General features: G+C 45.3%; 1 protein-coding gene across 1 annotated transcript in view; it reads left to right on the top strand.

Moving 5' to 3' along the window:
* LOC149283151 (adenylate cyclase type 3-like) overlaps positions 1-16,702 on the top strand; it is a 46,635-nt gene extending 29,933 nt beyond the window's left edge. The window contains exons 9-20 of the mRNA XM_089497924.1: positions 1,324-1,466; positions 2,653-2,814; positions 4,587-4,674; positions 6,430-6,546; positions 7,382-7,641; positions 8,230-8,311; positions 9,547-9,705; positions 9,908-10,054; positions 10,202-10,321; positions 10,617-10,743; positions 16,154-16,278; positions 16,520-16,702. Coding sequence (XP_089354050.1) covers positions 1,324-1,466; positions 2,653-2,814; positions 4,587-4,674; positions 6,430-6,546; positions 7,382-7,641; positions 8,230-8,311; positions 9,547-9,705; positions 9,908-10,054; positions 10,202-10,321; positions 10,617-10,743; positions 16,154-16,278; positions 16,520-16,702 — 1,713 coding nt within the window. The remainder of the gene's footprint in view (positions 1-1,323; positions 1,467-2,652; positions 2,815-4,586; positions 4,675-6,429; positions 6,547-7,381; positions 7,642-8,229; positions 8,312-9,546; positions 9,706-9,907; positions 10,055-10,201; positions 10,322-10,616; positions 10,744-16,153; positions 16,279-16,519) is intronic.
* The last annotated feature ends 2,982 nt before the right edge of the window (positions 16,703-19,684 follow it).

The raw sequence follows: 19,684 nt of genomic DNA on the forward strand, positions 1-19,684 counted from the left end.
CCAGTCCCTATGGATGCGTGTTAAGGTGCGAGAGTGAACAAATGTGTGTTAGCCCCATGTGGCACCTTCCAGTATTAGCCTAGAAGGCACAATTTTGTACACTTTCCTATTCGCGCTCTAAACTATGAGACACTCAATATTATTTTATATATACATTTTTTATCCATCTGTAGCCCACCGCATGAAATCTGCTTGTCTCTGTCAACGAGGCCAATGCATGCGCCAGGGCGTCAGGAAAGCCCGGCCACTGACTGAGAAGCAGGAAAGCTTTGTTAATAAGGAAACAGACGTGTAATTAAATTTAGATAATTACATTGCTGCGCGACCAACAACGATCCTCCGGACGTTCGCCACCAGAGAAGAAAACTCAGGGGCATTATCACCATTTTAATGCTCCTGTTTAGCAGCGCTTGTTATAAATCTATTCTAATGAGGCCCTTTCCGATCCAGAGTGAAGCCAGACACTTTACTGACAGTGTGCCCTCGGCTGTGCAAAGCTCTGTCTCATCGACATTTATGTATGGACAGAGAAAGGGAGGCCATATCTGCCAAGTGTCCCTGCTTATATAAGGGATAGTCTAATTGTACGGACCTCAATCGATTTAACAGGTCTGTGGGTCAGTGAAGGGCGATCCCTTATCAGTCCATAATCCCCACTGCCCGGCATTGCCTGAAAATCCATACGGTTTATTAGAATGAGTTGGGAAAAAAAAAAAGTTTAACTTAAGGCCTTGGTTGTTGCCATCGGCAAGATGGTCATCATCTATTAGGGACCAACGACATGCAGGGCCATCTTTAATATTTATTGGACCCTCAGCAATTTATTGGACCCTCAGCAATCAGCCTGCCTGTGCCATCTTTTCCCCCAAACAGCCTACATGTGCCATCTTTACGTTACGTGACCCTGCTGCGTTCCTGCTTCCCCTGAGCGGTAAAACTGAGTTTGCTCGCAAAGTGTGTGAGCAACACAACAGGTTGTGGACCCATGAGGATTGGGTCATTGCAGGCTCAAGGGGCGGCTGTTATGGACTCTCCTAGGAATGACTGAGCCTGGGGCAGCTACCCCTTTTGCCCCATCATTAAAGACAGCCCGTACGAGATGGGCAAAAGGTCCTGCTTTCAGTAGAAGAAAAGCTGGAAATATTCCAAGTTGGCTACGGGTTTGGAACAGGTTCAAAATAACGATGTCATTTTCATTATTATTATTTTTACCGCTGCTGGTAAATCTATCTTTTTGAAGGTTCGAAAAAAAATAAATAAATTACTATTTGTCCTTCTGATAATCTTATGAATAATTTTTTTCTTTCTAAACTTCAACCGCAGGTGGTGAATCCTTCATTCCCCAACCCCAGAAGACGTCTTCGTTTGAGGGATTTGGCTGAGAGGGTCATCGACGCCCAACAGAACGAGCAGGAACTGAACAAGTTACTCAACGAAGCCCTGCTCGAGAGGGAAACCGTGCAAGTGTGAGTCCCAAACCTTCTTCAGGGAGGTAGAGGTTCAACTAAAGGAACCCACAACAAAACTGAACGGGTACAGGACTTCCCTGCCGATCAGAAGAGACAGGAGATACGGAGATCGCTCCATCTTACTCTGTGCGCGGTTCCTTCAGTCCACAGCAAAAAAATCTGAAACAGATTTGTCCCTAATGGCGCTCGCAGCCCCTCCTCTTCACCCCAGGGCTCTGGCATTCACCCCCCCATCCCTGTAAATATTTTGGATCAATATTTGTAGGGTTTAAGCTTATTTTATAATAAATAGTTCACCGGTTTCTGATCCTCCTCTTTTTATTTTAAATGTAAGAACTAAAAACCCATCTGTTCAGAGGAGCTTACAATTTATCCACAACCTGCACCCTGGGGAGAAACCATCTCCCCACCTTTGAGATCCCCGGCCACTGACTTCTCCATACCCCCTCCTTGCTACAGATCAAACCACCCTCACCCAAGCAGCCCCTCTCCTTCTGTCTCAACCACCACCCCCCAACCTCCTAATAGATTGCAAGCCCATCACTAGTAGAAAGCTGACAGGTGAGATCGCTAAACATAACCTTTGATCGATATAGTTAAAATAGCCGCTGAAATATATAAAATATAAATACCCAACCCAAAATCGATACACCCTTGAAAAGCTAAGCAGGGAACTAAACTAAAACAGCGCGCCCATAGATTGTAAGCTCACAAGACAAGGACCCTCTCCTCCTTCTGTACCAACATGTTAAAACGTGTGTTCATCTATTGTTATTTCTCATCCTATTGTAATAGCGCTGCGGAATCTGCCGGAGGTCTATAAGTATAATGTAATAGAGTTTGTTCCAGTACATCACAGTCACTATATAACAGATTAATATAGGTAATAATATGTATAATGCAGCCAATTTCATGTATTTAAAGTTCCCAAAATGCCCCAAAGACAATTCATATCCCATTGTACAGCGCTGCAGAATACGATGGCGCTATATAAAACAATCAACAATATTAATATGTGCATTTGTGATATAAAGAGCTTCTATATGTGCGTTTCAGCACACTTTAGAGTCATGGGATGTATTTGATTAATTAATTACAACTAGTATTAGTCAATTAATACTATATGCGGACATGGAGATGAAATACAATCCCTCCATATCGTTAACGAGTCTGTTTTCTGCAGATTAAAAGGGAAATACACCTACCGTCTGTCCATGCGCTTCATCAACCCGGAGATGGAGACGCGTTTCTCGGTGGAAAAGGAGAAACAGAGCGGAGCCGCCTTCAGCTGTTCCTGCGTGGTTCTACTCTTCACGGCCATCGTACAGATGCTCATAGACCCAATGTAAGCGAAACGCGTTGGGCTGCACAGCCTTCTCTCTAAATGACATAGAAACATAGAACCTGCCAACAGATAAGAGCCATTCGGCCCCCGTCTAGTTGCCCGTTCCTCCTGCAGTAAAGACTCAAACCTTAATCAGTCGTTGGTCTCGTCTTAGATTCAGGAGCCGTATGTCTATCCCATGCATGTTTAATACCCTCACTGTATTACCCTCTACCACTTCAGCTGGGAGGCTGTTCCACTTATCTACCATTCTAGGTAAGGCGTGAGACCTTAGGGCAGTTGGAAAAATGCCAGATTAGATGGGCCGAATGGGTCACATGGATTTTACTTGCTGTTCTACAACAGCCAGAAAAGGTCTCCACATTGCCCGACTTTGCCCTGTAGAAAAAACTACTGATTCAAAATAAAATGATAAAATTTACAAATGAAGCACAAAATGTTTATGTTTAAAAAGAGCGTCTATAAAAATATGCATCGTGTTTACGGATATAAATTTATACCAACTTTAAACATGGCAGAAAAACACAGTAATATTTACACAAACTGAGATAGATGTGTAAAGAGAGAGAACATCGATCGTGCTTCGGCTTTCAGGGGCGCCGGTATATTCTGTCCAAGATACACTTAAAGGGGAAGTCCCCAAACCCCAGCGCTGTATACAGTAATATAATCCCCGGCGCTGTATACAGTAATATAACCCCCCAGCGCTGTATACAGTAATATAACCCCCAGCGCTGTATACAGTAATATAACCCCAGCGCTGTATACAGTAATATAACCTCCCAGCGCTGTATATAGTAATATAATCCCCAGCGCTGTATACAGTAATATAACCCCCCAGCGCTGTATATAGTAATATAATCCCCAGCGCTGTATACAGTAATATAACCCCCAGCGCTGTATACAGTAATATTACCCCCCAGCACTGTATACAGTAATATAACCCCCAGCGCTGTATACAGTAATATAACCCCCAGCGCTGTATACAGTAATATAACCCCCCAGCGCTGTATACAGTAATATAACCCCCCAGCGCTGTATACAGTAATATAACCCCCAGCGCTGTATACAGTAATATAACCCCCAGCGCTGTATACAGTAATATAATCCCTGGTGCTGTATACAGTAATATATCCCCCAGCGCTGTATACAGTAATATAACCCCCCAGCGCTGTATACAGTAATATAACCCTCCAGCACTGTATACAGTAATATAACCCCCAGCGCTGTATACAGTAATATAACCCCCAGCGCTGTATACAGTAATATAACCCCCAGCGCTGTATACAGTAATATAACCCCCCAGCGCTGTATACAGTAATATAACCCCCAGCGCTGTATACAGTAATATAACCCCCCAGCGCTGTATACAGTAATATAACCCCCAGCACTGTATACAGTAATATAACCCCAACGCTGTATACAGTAATAACCCCCAGCGCTGTATACAGTAATATAACCCCCAGCGCTGTATACAGTAATATAGCCCCCAGCACTGTATACAGTAATATAACCCCCAACGCTGTATACAGTAATAACCCCCAGCGCTGTATACAGTAATATAACCCCCCAGCGCTGTATACAGTAATAACTAAAAAACGCCTGCACCGACTTCCATGCAGTCATTTCATGCAAAATTCAAAATCCAACATGCATCAAAAATTTAAATTACAATTTTGGGGACTAAACTGCTCCTTTAACGTTAATACTCCCACCTGTAGCATGCCTCCAGTTGTAATCTGTCTCGTCTCCTCCCTCTTTCCATACCCAAGGCTGGTGGCCAACTATGTGACCTTCGTTATTGGTGAGCTCCTTCTCTTGGTCCTGACGATCTGTTCCCTCGCCGCTATTTTTCCAAGGGTAAGAGCAGATAATTGCTACCTTTATATTACGGATGGTATCGGGAGTGCTTTCTGGCAGCTTTTAACTTTTTTTCAAGGGGGTCATTATCATTTGTTAGCATGTGTATGTGTATGGTGTTCAAGAGTGCGTATGTATGTTAGTGTATGGTGTTAGAGTGTGTATATATGTTAGTGTATGGTGTTAGAGAGTGCGTATGTATGTTAGTGTATGGTGTTAGAGTGTGTATGTATGTTAGTGTATGGTGTTAGAGAGTGTGTATGTATGTTAGTGTATGGTGTTAGAGAGTGTGTATGTATGTTAGTGTATGGTGTTAGAGAGTGTGTATGTATGTTAGTGTATGGTGTTAGAGAGTGTGTATGTATGTTAGTGTATGGTGTTAGAGAGTGTGTATGTATGTTAGTGTATGGTGTTAGAGAGTGTGTATGTATGGTAGTGTAGAGAGTGTGTATGTATGTTAGTGTATGGTGTTAGAGAGTGTGTATGTATGGTAGTGTATGGTGTTAGAGAGTGTGTATGTATGTTAGTGTATGGTGTTAGAGAGTGTGTATGTATGTTAGTGTATGGTGTTAGAGAGTGTGTATGTATGGTAGTGTAGAGAGTGTGTATGTATGTTAGTGTATGGTGTTAGAGAGTGTGTATGTATGGTAGTGTAGAGAGTGTGTATGTATGTTAGTGTATGGTGTTCGAGAGTGTGTATTTATGGTAGTGTAGAGAGTGTGTATGTATGGTAGTGTAGAGAGTGTGTATGTATGTTAGTGTATGGTGTTAGAGAGTGGGAGTTTGTATGTGTTAGCATATGGTTTAAAAGCATTTGGGCATTAGAAAAGGTTTGTGTGTTAGTATGTGTGGATGTTAGTTATGGGTTATGGTTGGCCAAGTCCCCAGGGAGCCACCTGGCTTCACCAGGGACCAGAATATACCATCCCCATGTCACCCTGATTTATTTACACAGATGTGCAGGCAAGGTTAGAGTAATGCACGATCAATGTTATAGAGCAGGGGTGTCCAACCTGCGGCCCTCCAGCTGTTGCAGGACTACATCTCCCATAATGCTCTTTCAGCTAAGGAGCTGGCTGAGGAGTATGGGAGATGTAGTCCTGCAGCAGCTGGAGGGCCGCAGGTTGGACACCCCTGTCATAGAGCTTCCCTCCCATGCACCCGGGCACGTGGAGTAAACGTAGCGTCGCCCCTTACCCAAGCGCTACTGATGCTGTTGCTAAAACAGAAAGCCCTGATCCTGTGTTACGGGAGCTCACACCTCTCTTCTATATTTGTATTCCTTATGTCAACAAGAGCTAAAATCTATACATCTATACATTGCTGGAACGTTCTATAGGTGAATTTTTAATCTTCCTTTTTTTTTGCACATTCCGTTATTACTTAAAGGTGAAATATAATAGAAATAGGCTTGTGTTGATTTTTATTACAAGATTGCCTCCAATAAATGCTTCTTAGTCCCAAATACTCATTAAAAATATTTTATTTATGGGGTTTCAGGGGTCAGTTCTGGGGGCAAATATACTCGAGGGATAAAACTCTCGATCAGTGTACCGGCCGCTAAAATAGGGTCACCCTACCCAATAGCCACCCGTCAGCGCAAATTACATCAATAGAGCCTAAACCTTACAAGGAAAAGGGTGAATCCAACCATGATGTCATAGATTGCCCAGGCTTCCGCACTGGGTCAGAATGTGGTGAAGAGACGCAAATTAATGGGACCTATGGATACAGAAGATTTCTGTTACTTTTCAGGTCTTTCCAAAGAAGTTAGTTGCTTTTTCTACTTGGATTGACCGGACCAGATGGGCGCGAAACACGTGGGCCATGTCTGCCATCTTTATACTGACGATGGCGGATATAGTGGACATGGTAAGAGATGATTAGAGAAACCAATCGCTCGCGCTATATTCAACCTGTTAATTTCCTAAAGATAACGCAAAGGTCATTGATTTTGAATAATTTGTAAAAAAAAGTTCTTTTTTTTTAATAAAAACAAAATTTTTAATTAGGTTTTTGTTTCCACAAATTAGGTCCCACTGATAAAAATAAATCCCCTGATTCACATTCAGCAACATCCCCTGAGTAGACTAATAGCATAGGTGTTTTGTTTTTTTTAACTTTTGGGGCAAGAACGGGTTTATTTTTAAAAAATATACATATTTCTACTAGGAGGGACACAAGGTGTTTGGTCACCTATTTTTCAAATTTTTTCTTTCTTATTTTCATTTTATTTATTTTACGTTTTATACTTTTTTGACTCGAGATGCCTTTGATGTCTTTAAAGACCTCATTTTTAATTCTTCTAGTTACTTTAAAAAATAAAGAAATAAAAAAAATATATATATATAAATGTAATATTTTTTTAAGTCAAAGAAACACTGTTTCTCCCTCTTTTCACTTGGAATCCTGTTGCTGCTGGTCAGAGGGGGGTCAGCAAGCAGTGCTCCATTGCCGTGCATTGCTGATCGCAGTACCTGCAAGGATTCACAAGGGTCATGAAGCAGTTAACTGAGCCCCCCCCCCCCCGTGAAAGCAGCATGATGACGGCATAAAAAAATGGCCCCTCCAATGCGAAAATATATGCCAGGATTTTGCACAAAAAAAGGCAACATATTTACTGCCCCATCCAAAATGGCGGCATCACCTCCCCATCACCATGGTGCAAGCACCATAGTCACTAGCCTTTCCTCTCTGCATCCCACAGCTCAGCTGCTTGCAGTACTACACGGTCAACCTCAACGGCACTTCTCTGCCTTCGGAGTCTTGGGGCTGCGTGGAAAACCCCAAATATTACAGTTACATAGCCGTGCTGGCGCTCATCGCCACCATCATGCTGGTGCAGGTCAGCCACATGGTGAAGCTGACGCTGATGCTGATGATTACGGGCGCCGTCGGGGTGGTGAACATTTACGCGTGGAGGCCAATATTCGACGAATACGACAGGAAACGATTCAACGGCTACACGTGAGGCTCTTTTTAACGAGTGATTCCAGTTACTCGGCCGACTAACTAAATGCAACATTAGAAACAGCCTTCCCGGCCCCGACGAACGTCCAGACTCTTCCTGGAGAATCGTTTTTTTAAATCGTGTACAATTTAGTCTCATTCATCATTTTTCTGGGAACACTTAATTGTCATGTGACACAAAAGCAAGCACTGATTGGTTGTTACCATATTAACTGAAAAAAAGCTTCTGTGTTGCTTTTATGCGATTAAAGCTTCATAGGAAATAAATAATTATTTATAATTTATCTCTATGCTGACAGTCAGCAGTTACATAATGGAGAGAGTGTCATATACATGTTTGGGGGTGTTTGGGGGTCATGAGGGTAATTCCACCCCCTGGGTGATCCTAATTTTCCATACAGGGGTGACCCGTTCACAAAGGTGGGGGGTATATAACACAATGTGGCCACTTGGCTTTACATGCCCCCCTGGGCCAGAAGGTGAGAAGTTGGAAGTAGTCTTGGTAATTAGGACTGCAGGATGAAAATGATTATCTTTGAGCTATTTAGAGGTTAATAATAAGCCTTTTTCTCACTATTTGTGCAGGACGCACTTGGTTCCCTCCAAATATTCCATGACGGCCATGATTTTTATCATGATGCTCAGCTTCTACTACTTCGCCCGTCACGTGAGTGTCTTTTTTTATTGATGTCGTCCTGATGGGGTGAGGCTGGGGAGAGTCTGATGGGGTGAGGCTGGGAGAGAGTCTGATGGGGTGATGCTGGGAGAGAGTCTGATGGGGAGGCAGATGGGGTGATGCTGGGAGAGAGTCTGATGGGGTGATGCTGGGAGAGAGTCTGATAGAGTAGGGCTGGGAGAGAGTCTGATGGCGAGGCAGATGGGGTGATGCTGGGAGAGAGTCTGATGGGGTGATGCTGGGAGAGAGTCTGATGGGGTGATGCTGGGAGAGAGTCTGATGGGGTGATGCTGGGAGAGAGTCTGATGGGGTGAGGCTGGGAGAGAGTCTGATGGGGAGGCAGATGGGGTGATGCTGGGAGAGAGTCTGATGGGGTGATGCTGGGAGAGAGTCTGATGGGGTGATGCTGGGAGAGAGTCTGATGGGGTGATTCTGGGAGAGAGTCTGATGGGGTGATGCTGGGAGAGAGTCTGATGGGGAGGCAGATGGGGTGATGCTGGGAGAGAGTCTGATGGGGAGGCAGATGGGGTGATGCTGGGAGAGAGTCTGATGGGGGAGGCAGATGGGGTGAGGCTGTGAGGATTACCAACAATAAGGCCTGGATGGAGTCTGATTGAGAGAGTCTGGGATAGAGTGTGATGGAGTCCGGCTACAAGGTGGTGTGATGGACTGAAACATCTATTTCATGCAAAGGAGAGACATCTCAAGAACAAGAGTGGATATTATTAAAGCAGAGACAGAGTGAAGGGACGTGGTGCGCAATCAGAACCAGAAACAAGGAGCCATTCAAAGATTCCAATCTTGGTTTACAGCGAGAAATGGGGTTACGGGACAGTTAACAATAGCCCCGGGTCCGGTATGTGGGCTTTTCCAGGGCCAGCTTAGACTTCCTCTGAGCCTTAAGGAGCAGCAGATGCTAAGTCACATCACAAGGTCAATGCGGGTGCCACGAGTCCACAGAAACGAAACAAAGAACTCACTGTATAGCAGCTTCATACGATACAAAAATACACTTCTATTTTAAGGCACGGACCCCGCCTGGATCCATGTGATTGAAATATTTCTTTAGAATGTTCTCAGAATAACCTTCACATGTAACATATCATCTTATCCGTGATCATCCTGAGCCAAGATAACATTATTCGTTTTGTATGAAAACATTCCGGCTCTGACTATGTTTTGAGGTTCTTACGAGATTTGTTGGGTCTCCTTTCTTCTCTTTTTAGGTGGAGAAGTTGGCCAGGACCTTGTTTCTGTGGAAGATTGATGTTCATGAGCAGAAGGAGAAGGTGTATGACATGAGACGCTGGAACGAAGCCTTAGTCACAAACATGTTGCCGGAACACGTGGCCAGACACTTCCTGGGCTCCAAGAAGCGAGACGAGGTAAGAGACCAAAAAGATAGCCTTTATTTTAGCGACCAAGCGCCCAATGAACCGACGTACCATGCTCGTGTTCTCACTGAAGTCCGTTCCTGGACCGGATTGAGCGATGGTTAAAAAAATATCGTGGTTTCTAGAAGCAGGTTCTGTGCTCCAAACTTACGGAACATTCCAGATTCTGATACGTTCTTTCCTTCTCCCGCAGGAGCTATACAGCCAGTCCTACGACGAAATCGGGGTGATGTTCGCGTCTATTCCGAACTTCTCAGACTTTTATACCGAGGAGAGCATCAACAATGGAGGAATCGAGTGTCTGAGGTTCCTCAATGAGATTATCTCGGATTTCGACGCGGTACGTCCCGCCTCAGTCTTAATTATGTAGACCTTACGCATTGTATGACGGGCAACCGTTTGTGAACGTCCATGTTCTTTGTATGTGAGATATGCTCCATGTCCTGATGCTGTAAGCGGGGTCTCTGAAGTCTCTCTGTGTTCTTAGCTGCTGGACGAGCCGCAGTTCCGATGCATCACAAAAATCAAGACAATCGGCAGCACCTACATGGCGGCCTCGGGGGTCACTCCGGACCCCAACACAAATGGTTACAACAACACAATAAAAGTGAGTGAGCCTGTGGAGTGCGGTCTTATTGTAAAAGATTTCTAGGGTAACGAATTTGGATGCCGCCATCCTTGTGCTTAATTCATAAAAGGAGTGGGTGAGACTTTACTCGGCCCCTGGCAATGCCCCCGCTTCTTGGTTACTCTTGTGGTTTTATCTGAAATATAAAACCTTTAATAGAATGCACCAACTTTAGAGACACAATGTGTATAAAGGGTTAAGGACCCCCCCAAAAAAATATGTGCATCTCTGTTTTGTGTCCTGTTTCTAATTTCATTTTGAAAACTTTTCACAGAAAGAAGAAATTTCGGACAAAGAGCGCTGGCAGCACCTGGCAGACCTGGCAGACTTTGCGTTGGCTATGAAAGTGACGCTTATGAACATTAATTACCAGTCCTTTAACAACTTCATGCTGAGGATAGGTGAGAATGCACACGGGGGGGGGCAAAAAAGTGTTATATAGAGGGAGAAATGAAAGGGGAAGTCCTATGGAAAAACTGCTGTGTTATATAACCCCCAGCGCTGTATACAGTAATATACCCCCCAGCGCTGTATACAGTAATATAACCCCCAGCGCTGTATACAGTAATATAACCCCCCAGCGCTGTATACAGTAATATACCCCCCAGCGCTGTATACAGTAATATAACCCCCAGCGCTGTATACAGTAATATACCCCCCAGCGCTGTATACAGTAATATACCCCCCAGCGCTATATACAGTAATATAACCCCCAGCGCTGTATACAGTAATATAACCCCCAGCGCTGTATACAGTAATATACCCCTCAGCGCTGTATACAGTAATATACCCCCCAGCGCTATATACAGTAATATAACCCCCAGCGCTGTATACAGTAATATAACCCCCAGCGCTGTATACAGTAATATACCCCCCAGCGCTGTATACAGTAATATAACCCCCCAGCGCTGTATACAGTAATATAACCCCCAGCGCTGTATACAGTAATATAACCCCCAGCGCTGTATACAGTAATATACCCCCCAGCGCTGTATACAGTAATATAACCCCCAGCGCTGTATACAGTAATATACCCCTCAGCGCTGTATACAGTAATATACCCCCCAGCGCTATATACAGTAATATAACCCCCAGCGCTGTATACAGTAATATACCCCCCAGCGCTGTATACAGTAATATAACCCCCAGCGCTGTATACAGTAATATAACCCCCCAGCGCTGTATACAGTAATATAACCCCAAGTGCTGTATACAGTAATATAACCCCCAGCGCTGTATACAGTAATATAACCCCCAGTGCTGTGTACAGTAATATAACCCCCAGCGCTGTATACAGTAATATAACCCCCAGCGCTGTATACAGTAATATAACCCCCAGCGCTGTATACAGTAATATAACCCCCAGCGCTGTATACAGTAATATAACCCCCAGCGCTGTATACAGTAATATAACCCCCCAGCGCTGTATACAGTAATATAACCCCCCAGCGCTGTATACAGTAATATAACCCCCCAGCGCTGTATACAGTAATATAACCCCAGCGCTGTATACAGTAATATAACACCCCAGCGCTGTATACATGTTACAGGGTCACCGTACCCAAGGCTGGGTCCCCTGTTTGAGGGCTGAGGAATCACCAGTCAGTCCCTCATACGGATCGCACTCAGCTATCCACGGATCATCCAGACCACCATTCGTAGTAAACCAAGAAGAACTCTCTTTATTACAAACACACAGAACTTTATACAATCTCAATGCAATGTGTACCGAACCCAACCCCCACTCCCATCAGCCACATCCCATCACAAATCCCATCAGTATACAGGGGATGTATCAGGTGAGGGGATTACAGAATACAATGGGTTCCCCCACCTGTGTTATCCCCCCTGTAGTGCGGGGGCCGTCTGGGCAGACAGGGCTGTGCTGGCTGATTAAGAGCCCCAGCCAGATTATAGGATCGTCTCTTTGAAGGCTGGGGCTGAATCCACATCAGTCTCTGGGCCGGTTACACAATAAACACAATATAATATATTACCGGGTCACAGTATACAGAACCGGACACAAAAGTGCTCCGTGACCCGGCTAAACTTCATATGACACATGAGCCAGCTAGCCTGGCCCTGTCACAGATCTCCCCCTTGACCAACGGTCCGGCAGACCAGGCAGATCCACACGGGTCTGCTGCAGGCTGTCCGAGTGGACAAAGTTCAAAGGTGCAGGCCTTAGTTCATGGCCCCCTTTGTCAGAATCATCCATTGAAGGTGGGCCAGGGCCCTGGTTGCCCAAAAGGATAGTCAGTAGTCCTCTGTGAATTGGAGGACGGTCCCAGCTCAGCCGGGGGCACATGGCTATCCCCCTCACCGGGGTAACAGGGGCACGTGGGGACTCTTGCTCCCTAGTCTTGGGAACTGAGTCTGGGGCAGCTGCCAGGCCAGGGTGGTTGCATGGAAGGAAAACCCTGCTGATCGGGCCGGGGGCACTCGGGGAACCAGGGAAACACGTAGAGGTAGTAAGCGAGGCCTCTACCGGGACACTGGAGTGACCTAGGGGACACTCTGGGACAGGAACAGGTGCCCTTACAGGGTTATTGGGCGAGCTAAGCAGCTCTGCGGGGTACTCAGGGGACCCAGGGGAATACTCCGGGGCAGGGACAGGTGCCAATACTGGACCACCGGGAGGGTTAAGCAGACCCTCGATCTTCCTCTCTGGGACAGATGCCTCTGCCTGGGCACGGGGAGAGTCAGAGGAACACTCTGGGACAGTGACCTGGGCTTCTACCAGGACACTTGGGGAATCAGGGATCACTTCGGAGAACACAGGGATAGGAACCAGGGCCTGCGCCAGGCTACTGAGAGGACCCAGGGAACTCGGCAGCCCCTCTGGTGTCCTCGCTAGTTTAGGGAATGGTGCCTCTACCGGGTCACCGGGGACTTCAGTGGGAACCTCTGGGGCAGTGACCCGGGCTTCTACGGGCATAGATAAGGGTTTGGTGAGGGGGATTGTGCCACTTACTCGGGCGGTGGGGACAGTCATCTCTTCTGCCGTGGTATAGCAGCCAGGGTTGTTGGTGAGGACTTGGGTCGGAGCTTTTGGCTTCCTCCTCCGCTTCTTTTTGCTGGCGAGGACCTCGGTTCTTCTCGCCAGGGCAGGGGCCGAGGAGTAGGTGAAGAGGACCTCGGTCCCACTCCCGCAAGTTGTAGTACCATGCTCCCAGTCTGCTTGTAACTCCTGGAGCTCCACTCTCCGCAGCAATTCTTTATAGTCCCTCTCGAACTGCCATTCCTCTTGGACCAGGCCATCCATAACAGCCTCCAGCTCGGGGGAATAGCATAAACCAGGACTTCTGCACGGTTGTCCCAGATTGTATCCCTGCGGTACTGGCAGGGGCTTCCGAAGGATGAGTCAAATTGGAAGGCATCATATATCAGTCCTGGGTCGACGGGGCTATACAGCATCAGAGGGTCGCTGTGGTCTTCACCTGCTAACTGCTGGGAGAATCCCTGGTAGCGGCTCTGGAGGTCGAGCTCTGCATATATGAGACCCCTCAATTCGTCTTCCCACTCCGGCAACGGGTTCTCCCCCAGGAGTGGAACTCGTATATCCCACATTGTCCAGTACTGTGCCCAGTACGTTTCAAAGTGGGGATGGGAGAAATCATCCCTCCAGTCTGCAGGCGCAGACTCTAACTGCCATTGCTGGTGTTCCAGCTCACACACCTCGGCTGTAACCCGGTCTGTCTCACCCTCTGGTTCTCGGAAGGGTTGGATATCCTGGTATGATATTTTGGGGGTCTGTTCCCCTAGTCTGGGAGATACAGACCCACTCTGGCTCAGTTCCTGGTGACACATTTTAATCACCGCCGTCACTTGCTCCGATGTAGCCCCTCCTGGGTACAGGGATAGGTGCCATAGAATGTTCTTTTGTAGAGCACTCAGTCCGAGGCTCTCCTCTGGGGCATCCTGGTGCCGGTCCATCTCTCTGCAGACCGCAATCAGAGTAGCCTTTCCTTTGCTACAAACCTCCAGGAGCTCTCTCGGTGTCTCTCGTCTGCAATCCCAGTTGGTGGTTTGGATTTCACCCAAGTCGTGGGATTCTTCCCACCGCTGCCACCAATGTTACAGGGTCACCGTACCCAAGGCTGGGTCCCCTGTTTGAGGGCTGAGGAATCACCAGTCAGTCCCTCATACGGATAGCACTCAGCTATCCACGGATCATCCAGACCACCATTCGTAGTAAACCAAGAAGAACTCTCTTTATTACAAACACACAGAACTTTATACAATCTCAATGCAATGTGTACCGAACCCAACCCCCAATCCCATCAGCCACATCCCATCACAAATCCCATCATTATACAGGGGATGTATCAGGTGAGGGGATTACAGAATACAATGGGTTCCCCCACCTGTGTTATCCCCCCTGTAGTGCGGGGGCCGTCTGGGCAGATAGGGCTGTGCTGGCTGATTAAGAGCCCCAGCCAGATTATAGGATCGTCTCTTTGAAGGCTGGGGCTGAATCCACATCAGTCTCTGGGCCGGTTACACAATAAACACAATATAATATATTACCGGGTCACAGTATACAGAACCGGACACAAAAGTGCTCCGTGACCCGGCTAAACTTCATATGACACCTGAGCCAGCTAGCCTGGCCCTGTCACAATACAGTAATATAACCCCCCAGCGCTGTATACAGTAATATAACCCCCCAGCGCTGTATACAGTAATATAACCCCCAGCGCTGTATACAGTAATATAACCCCCAGCGCTGTATACAGTAATATAACCCCCAGCGCTGTATACAGTAATATAACCCCCAGCGCTGTATACAGTAATATAACCCCCAGCGCTGTATACGGTAATATAACCCCCCAGCCCTGTATACGGTAATATAACCCCCCAGCCCTGTATACGGTAATATAACCCCCCAGCGCTGTATACAGTAATATAACCCCCCAGCGCTGTATACGGTAATATAACCCCCCAGTGCTGTATACAGTAATATAACCCCCCCAGCGCTGTATACAATAATATTACCCCCAGCACTGTATACAGTAATATAACCCCCCAGCGCTGTATACGGTAATATAACCCCCCAGTGCTGTATACAGTAATATAACCCCCCAGCGCTGTATACAATAATATAACCCCCAGCACTGTATACAGTAATATTACCCTCCAGCGCTGTATACACTAATATAACCCCCAGCGCTGTATACAGTAATATAACCCCCAGTGCTGTATACAGTAATATAACCCCCCAGCGCTGTATACAGGAATACAACCCCCCAGCGCTGTATACAGTAATATAACCCCCAGCGCTGTATACAGTAATATAACCCCCCAGCGCTGTATACAGTAATGTCTGTTGGTGACAAAAACCTGCTTTTATCTCATTTTGTTCCAATAAACCCCCTTTATCTGCAGACCTGGAGCCGCCGTTGCTGTCAGTCATGTGAAATTTTGGGCGACTTTCCCGGCTCAAACACCACACTGATGCTTTATGGCGATGCTAATGAAGTCCGTTCCTCCATAGACTTTCATTAGTTAGAGTCCGGCTGGGTGGTTTAGGCTGAACCATTCTATTGTCTCCGACAGGCAGTTTGATAAGTAGTCTGGGGGATTAAGTAGATTGAGGGTCAGATAATAGAGCGAGAATCATACAAACGGCTGAGATGCAGCTGCCTGAAAACGTTATATTATTGGGCCAAAACTACATGTGGGGTAAATAAAAAAAAACACAAAATATAGTGGAGAACGTACTTTTAATCAGATACTAGGGATGGAGCGCGTGCCGCGGACGATGGTTCTGGGTTATGAGCTGAAATTCACAGCGTATGTGTTTTCCAGGTCTCAATAAAGGAGGAGTGTTGGCTGGAGTCATAGGAGCTAGAAAGCCGCATTACGACATCTGGGGGAACACGGTGAACGTGGCCAGCAGAATGGAGTCCACCGGGGTCATGGGGAACATTCAGGTAACATATTTTCCATAACGAGGTCTCTTAACCTGCGGGGGGGCTTAGGAAACCGGCCCCAAGATCCTACCAAGTGTAGAAGGAGAAGATTACAGGGAACCTTTGATGCCAAGTGTAGAGGGACTCCACCAGCCGAGTCTCAGCCCCAAGAAATCGTTAAACTTTTCCTGCATAGTGAAATAAAAAGTTGTAAAAGCAACATTTAACTCATATTATCTCCACATTCTCACCTGTTTTCAAGGTCGTTGAGGACACGCACGACATCCTCAAGGAATACGGTTTCCGCTTTGTGAGAAGAGGACCTATTTACGTCAAAGGCAAAGGCGAACTTCTCACTTTCTTCTTGAAAGGACGGGACAAGCAAGGTTCTTTTATCAACGGCTCGTCCGTAACGCTCCCGCACCAAGTCGTGGACAACTCTTGATAGCTGACCGAGCGGCCGTTCACTAGAAAGTACGTGAAATAAAAGTACGATACAAACAGAGTCGACCCGGACCCGACGCCTCAAGCAAAAGAAGTCATGCTTCAGAGAAAAAAAAATCACTGTAGTTACATTAAAAAAAAAAAATCTAAACTGAAAACACAAAAAAAACTTTCACAAACAATATATTTAAACAACGAACTTTCACTATTTTTTTGGAGTTGCCTTTTAAACGTTTCCGCTTGACATCCTACAACACTCGCTTCGTGGGGCAGATACAGCATCTGTCTCCTCCTGAAACAAGCATTAGCATTCAACGTTCTTCGGGGGTAAGAGGAGAGGACGCAGGGTTCTTGGCGTCCCGCACGGGACCAGCAGGCTTAGCGAGGAATACGTGGCTAGTTCGGACATTCCGGAAGCTCGCGGAACGTATACGCCAGACCGGAAACGTAGGAGGAACGCGCAGGTACGACAGTGAAGAAGCCTACAGAGAAGAGGACTCTGGTGGCCAAAGGAGGACATCTCCTCGGTGGGACGAGACTGATCGGAGCTGAGAAGGAAATGCTTGTTTAGGGATAGTTTCTTCTGATAATCTAAGTAGGAGGAATTCAAAAAGTGCAATATATTTCATTATGTTTGGATTAAAACAAAAAGATATATCAATATCTAAAAATATATATATATATATAAAAAAAACGCATACATTTTAAATATTATAGTCCTATTTTTCATGGCGGGCTTGATCGCTAATGCGGCTGTTTCTTTGGCTTTTAAACCCTTTGAGCGCCACCCAGGGGCCAACTCGATGCGCACTCCGCGGGCACCCAAAGCGTTTAATTAGAATTTCCACAGAGAACGAGGATAAAGACTGTTCATTAAAAACGCGCATTTGTGGTCCATTTACAAAAACCAAAAATAAGCAAAAAAAATAAGGATAATTTTTTTAACAGAGCAGAATTTATTCAACGTCTCTGTCCTTTCTATTTTTTTTTCCTAAAACAAATATACACACAAAAAATATATATATATATATACTTTTTTACGTCTGTTTTCTAAGGAACATTAACCCTTTGCTTCCAAGAGTCCACGACGCAGGTAAAAATTTTGGTTAGGCCAAATGTTCCTTTTTTTTTTTTTAATTAATGTCGGAAATTATAAGAGCTATTATAACAAAAATGTTATATTGCACATCGATTTTTTTTTTGGTTTATTTTATTTTTTAGATCTATATTTTTAAATATGCATATACAATGTAATAATCCCGAACATGCGCTGTAATTGAAGCCTTTGGACTCAAATTCCATACATGAATTGGGATTTCCAAATGGAACCGTCTATATTAAGAGAAATGCAAGGGGGGGTGGGGGATAATTAGTCCTGCCAGTTCGCTAAAATCTGATCCCCTCTAGAAAGTTGTTTCCTTTATACAAATAAAAATTCTAAATTTACCAAAAAAGATAAATGTAAAAAAAAGTAACATTTTGTAAAAACTTCTTGTATTTCGCCATCTGGGTCAATCTGACCAGTCACGGTGGGGTGGAGGGGGTTAAACGTGAAAATTCCAGAGAAATACACATTTTTTTTAACAGGTCGTTACATTAATATATATGTGTAAATATTTTGGTAATTTAACAAAAAAAGCTAAGATATTAAATGTTTTTTTGTCTCTTGGGTATCATTGAAGGGAATTGAGCCCAAAGCAGACTTCAAAGAGTCTCAGGAGGAAAAAAAAAACAAGACAATTAACCATTTCAGTACCAAAGACACTGGACTAAATATGGGCATTATCGCTTTCCTTCTCTTTGTCGTTTATCTCTCTCCCCTTTGTCTTTTATGTCTCCTATTTGTCGTTTACGTCTCTCCTTCTCTTTGTCGTTTACGTCTCTCCTTCTCTTTGTCATTTATCTCTCTCCTTCTCTTTGTCGTTTATGTTTCTCCTTCTTTGTCGTTTATCTCTCTCCTTCTCTTTGTCGTTTATGTTTCTCCTTCTCTTTGTCGTTTATCTCTCTCCTTCTCTTTGTCGTTTACGTCTCTCCTTCTCTTTGTCATTTATCTCTCTCCTTCTCTTTGTCGTTTATGTTTCTCCTTCTCTTTGTCGTTTATCTCTCTCCTTCTCTTTGTCGTTTATCTCTCTCCTTCTATTTGTCGCTCCTCATTCTTCTCTCACTGAACTAAGTAATGCACGACCAGCTCAGGCTTCTGTGATCCATACTTTTCTTTTCCTGACCCATAAACTGCCCCGAATGTCTGCCTTGGGATGCTTTCTGTTTAGTATTGCTTTAGACTTGATAACGGGAGGTTGATCTTCTAAGATCATCCTAAAAACAAAATATTAGTCCAACAAAAAAATATATATTTAGATGTATAAAGGCCATTTTTATCTCCTCCAGCTCCTAAGGGGTTTTTAGTCGGGCAACAGCTGAACAGACACATCACCAAAACCAAGTTTAACCCTTTTAGTGCCATTAGAAGGCCAAATGGGGCTCTGGGTAAGTCCGATTTTCTGCGCCCCCCCACAGATTCACAAGCGCTCCCATTTTTCTCCTCCACCAAAACCACCCTCTTAGTGGATACCCCTCCAGCGCAGAAATGCTGCCCCGTCACCTTATTCAGACACAAGGGCCAGTTGCTGTGACCCCCATTTTAAAAAGATTTGGTCCCATCTGTCCATTTGTAATCCTTAGCATTCCAACCACATATAAACAGTTGGCAAAGTGGACCGGATGTGCCAACCCAGGCCCACAAAGGGTTAAGTCCCAAAAATGTGCAGATTAGTGCCTACAGGTGCCCAATTGCCAGAGTTTTATAGCCATTCTCCATCTAGCTTCGCAAATGCCAGGCGCACGGAGGACTTCGACGGCATCGGCACTGCTTATGGGTTTTCTGTATGTTCTCTTCCTATAAATGAGTTTACGTCAGGCTGGTTAGGGCTCATGGGGCATGCGCTCTACCAGGCGCGCTTCGGGCTATTAACGGGGCCACTAC

The sequence above is a fragment of the Sceloporus occidentalis genome, unplaced genomic scaffold, assembly GCF_023333645.1.
Source record: "Sceloporus occidentalis isolate IW3139 unplaced genomic scaffold, rSceOcc1.0.p SCAF_111, whole genome shotgun sequence".
Classification (NCBI taxonomy): Eukaryota; Metazoa; Chordata; class Lepidosauria; order Squamata; family Phrynosomatidae; genus Sceloporus; species Sceloporus occidentalis.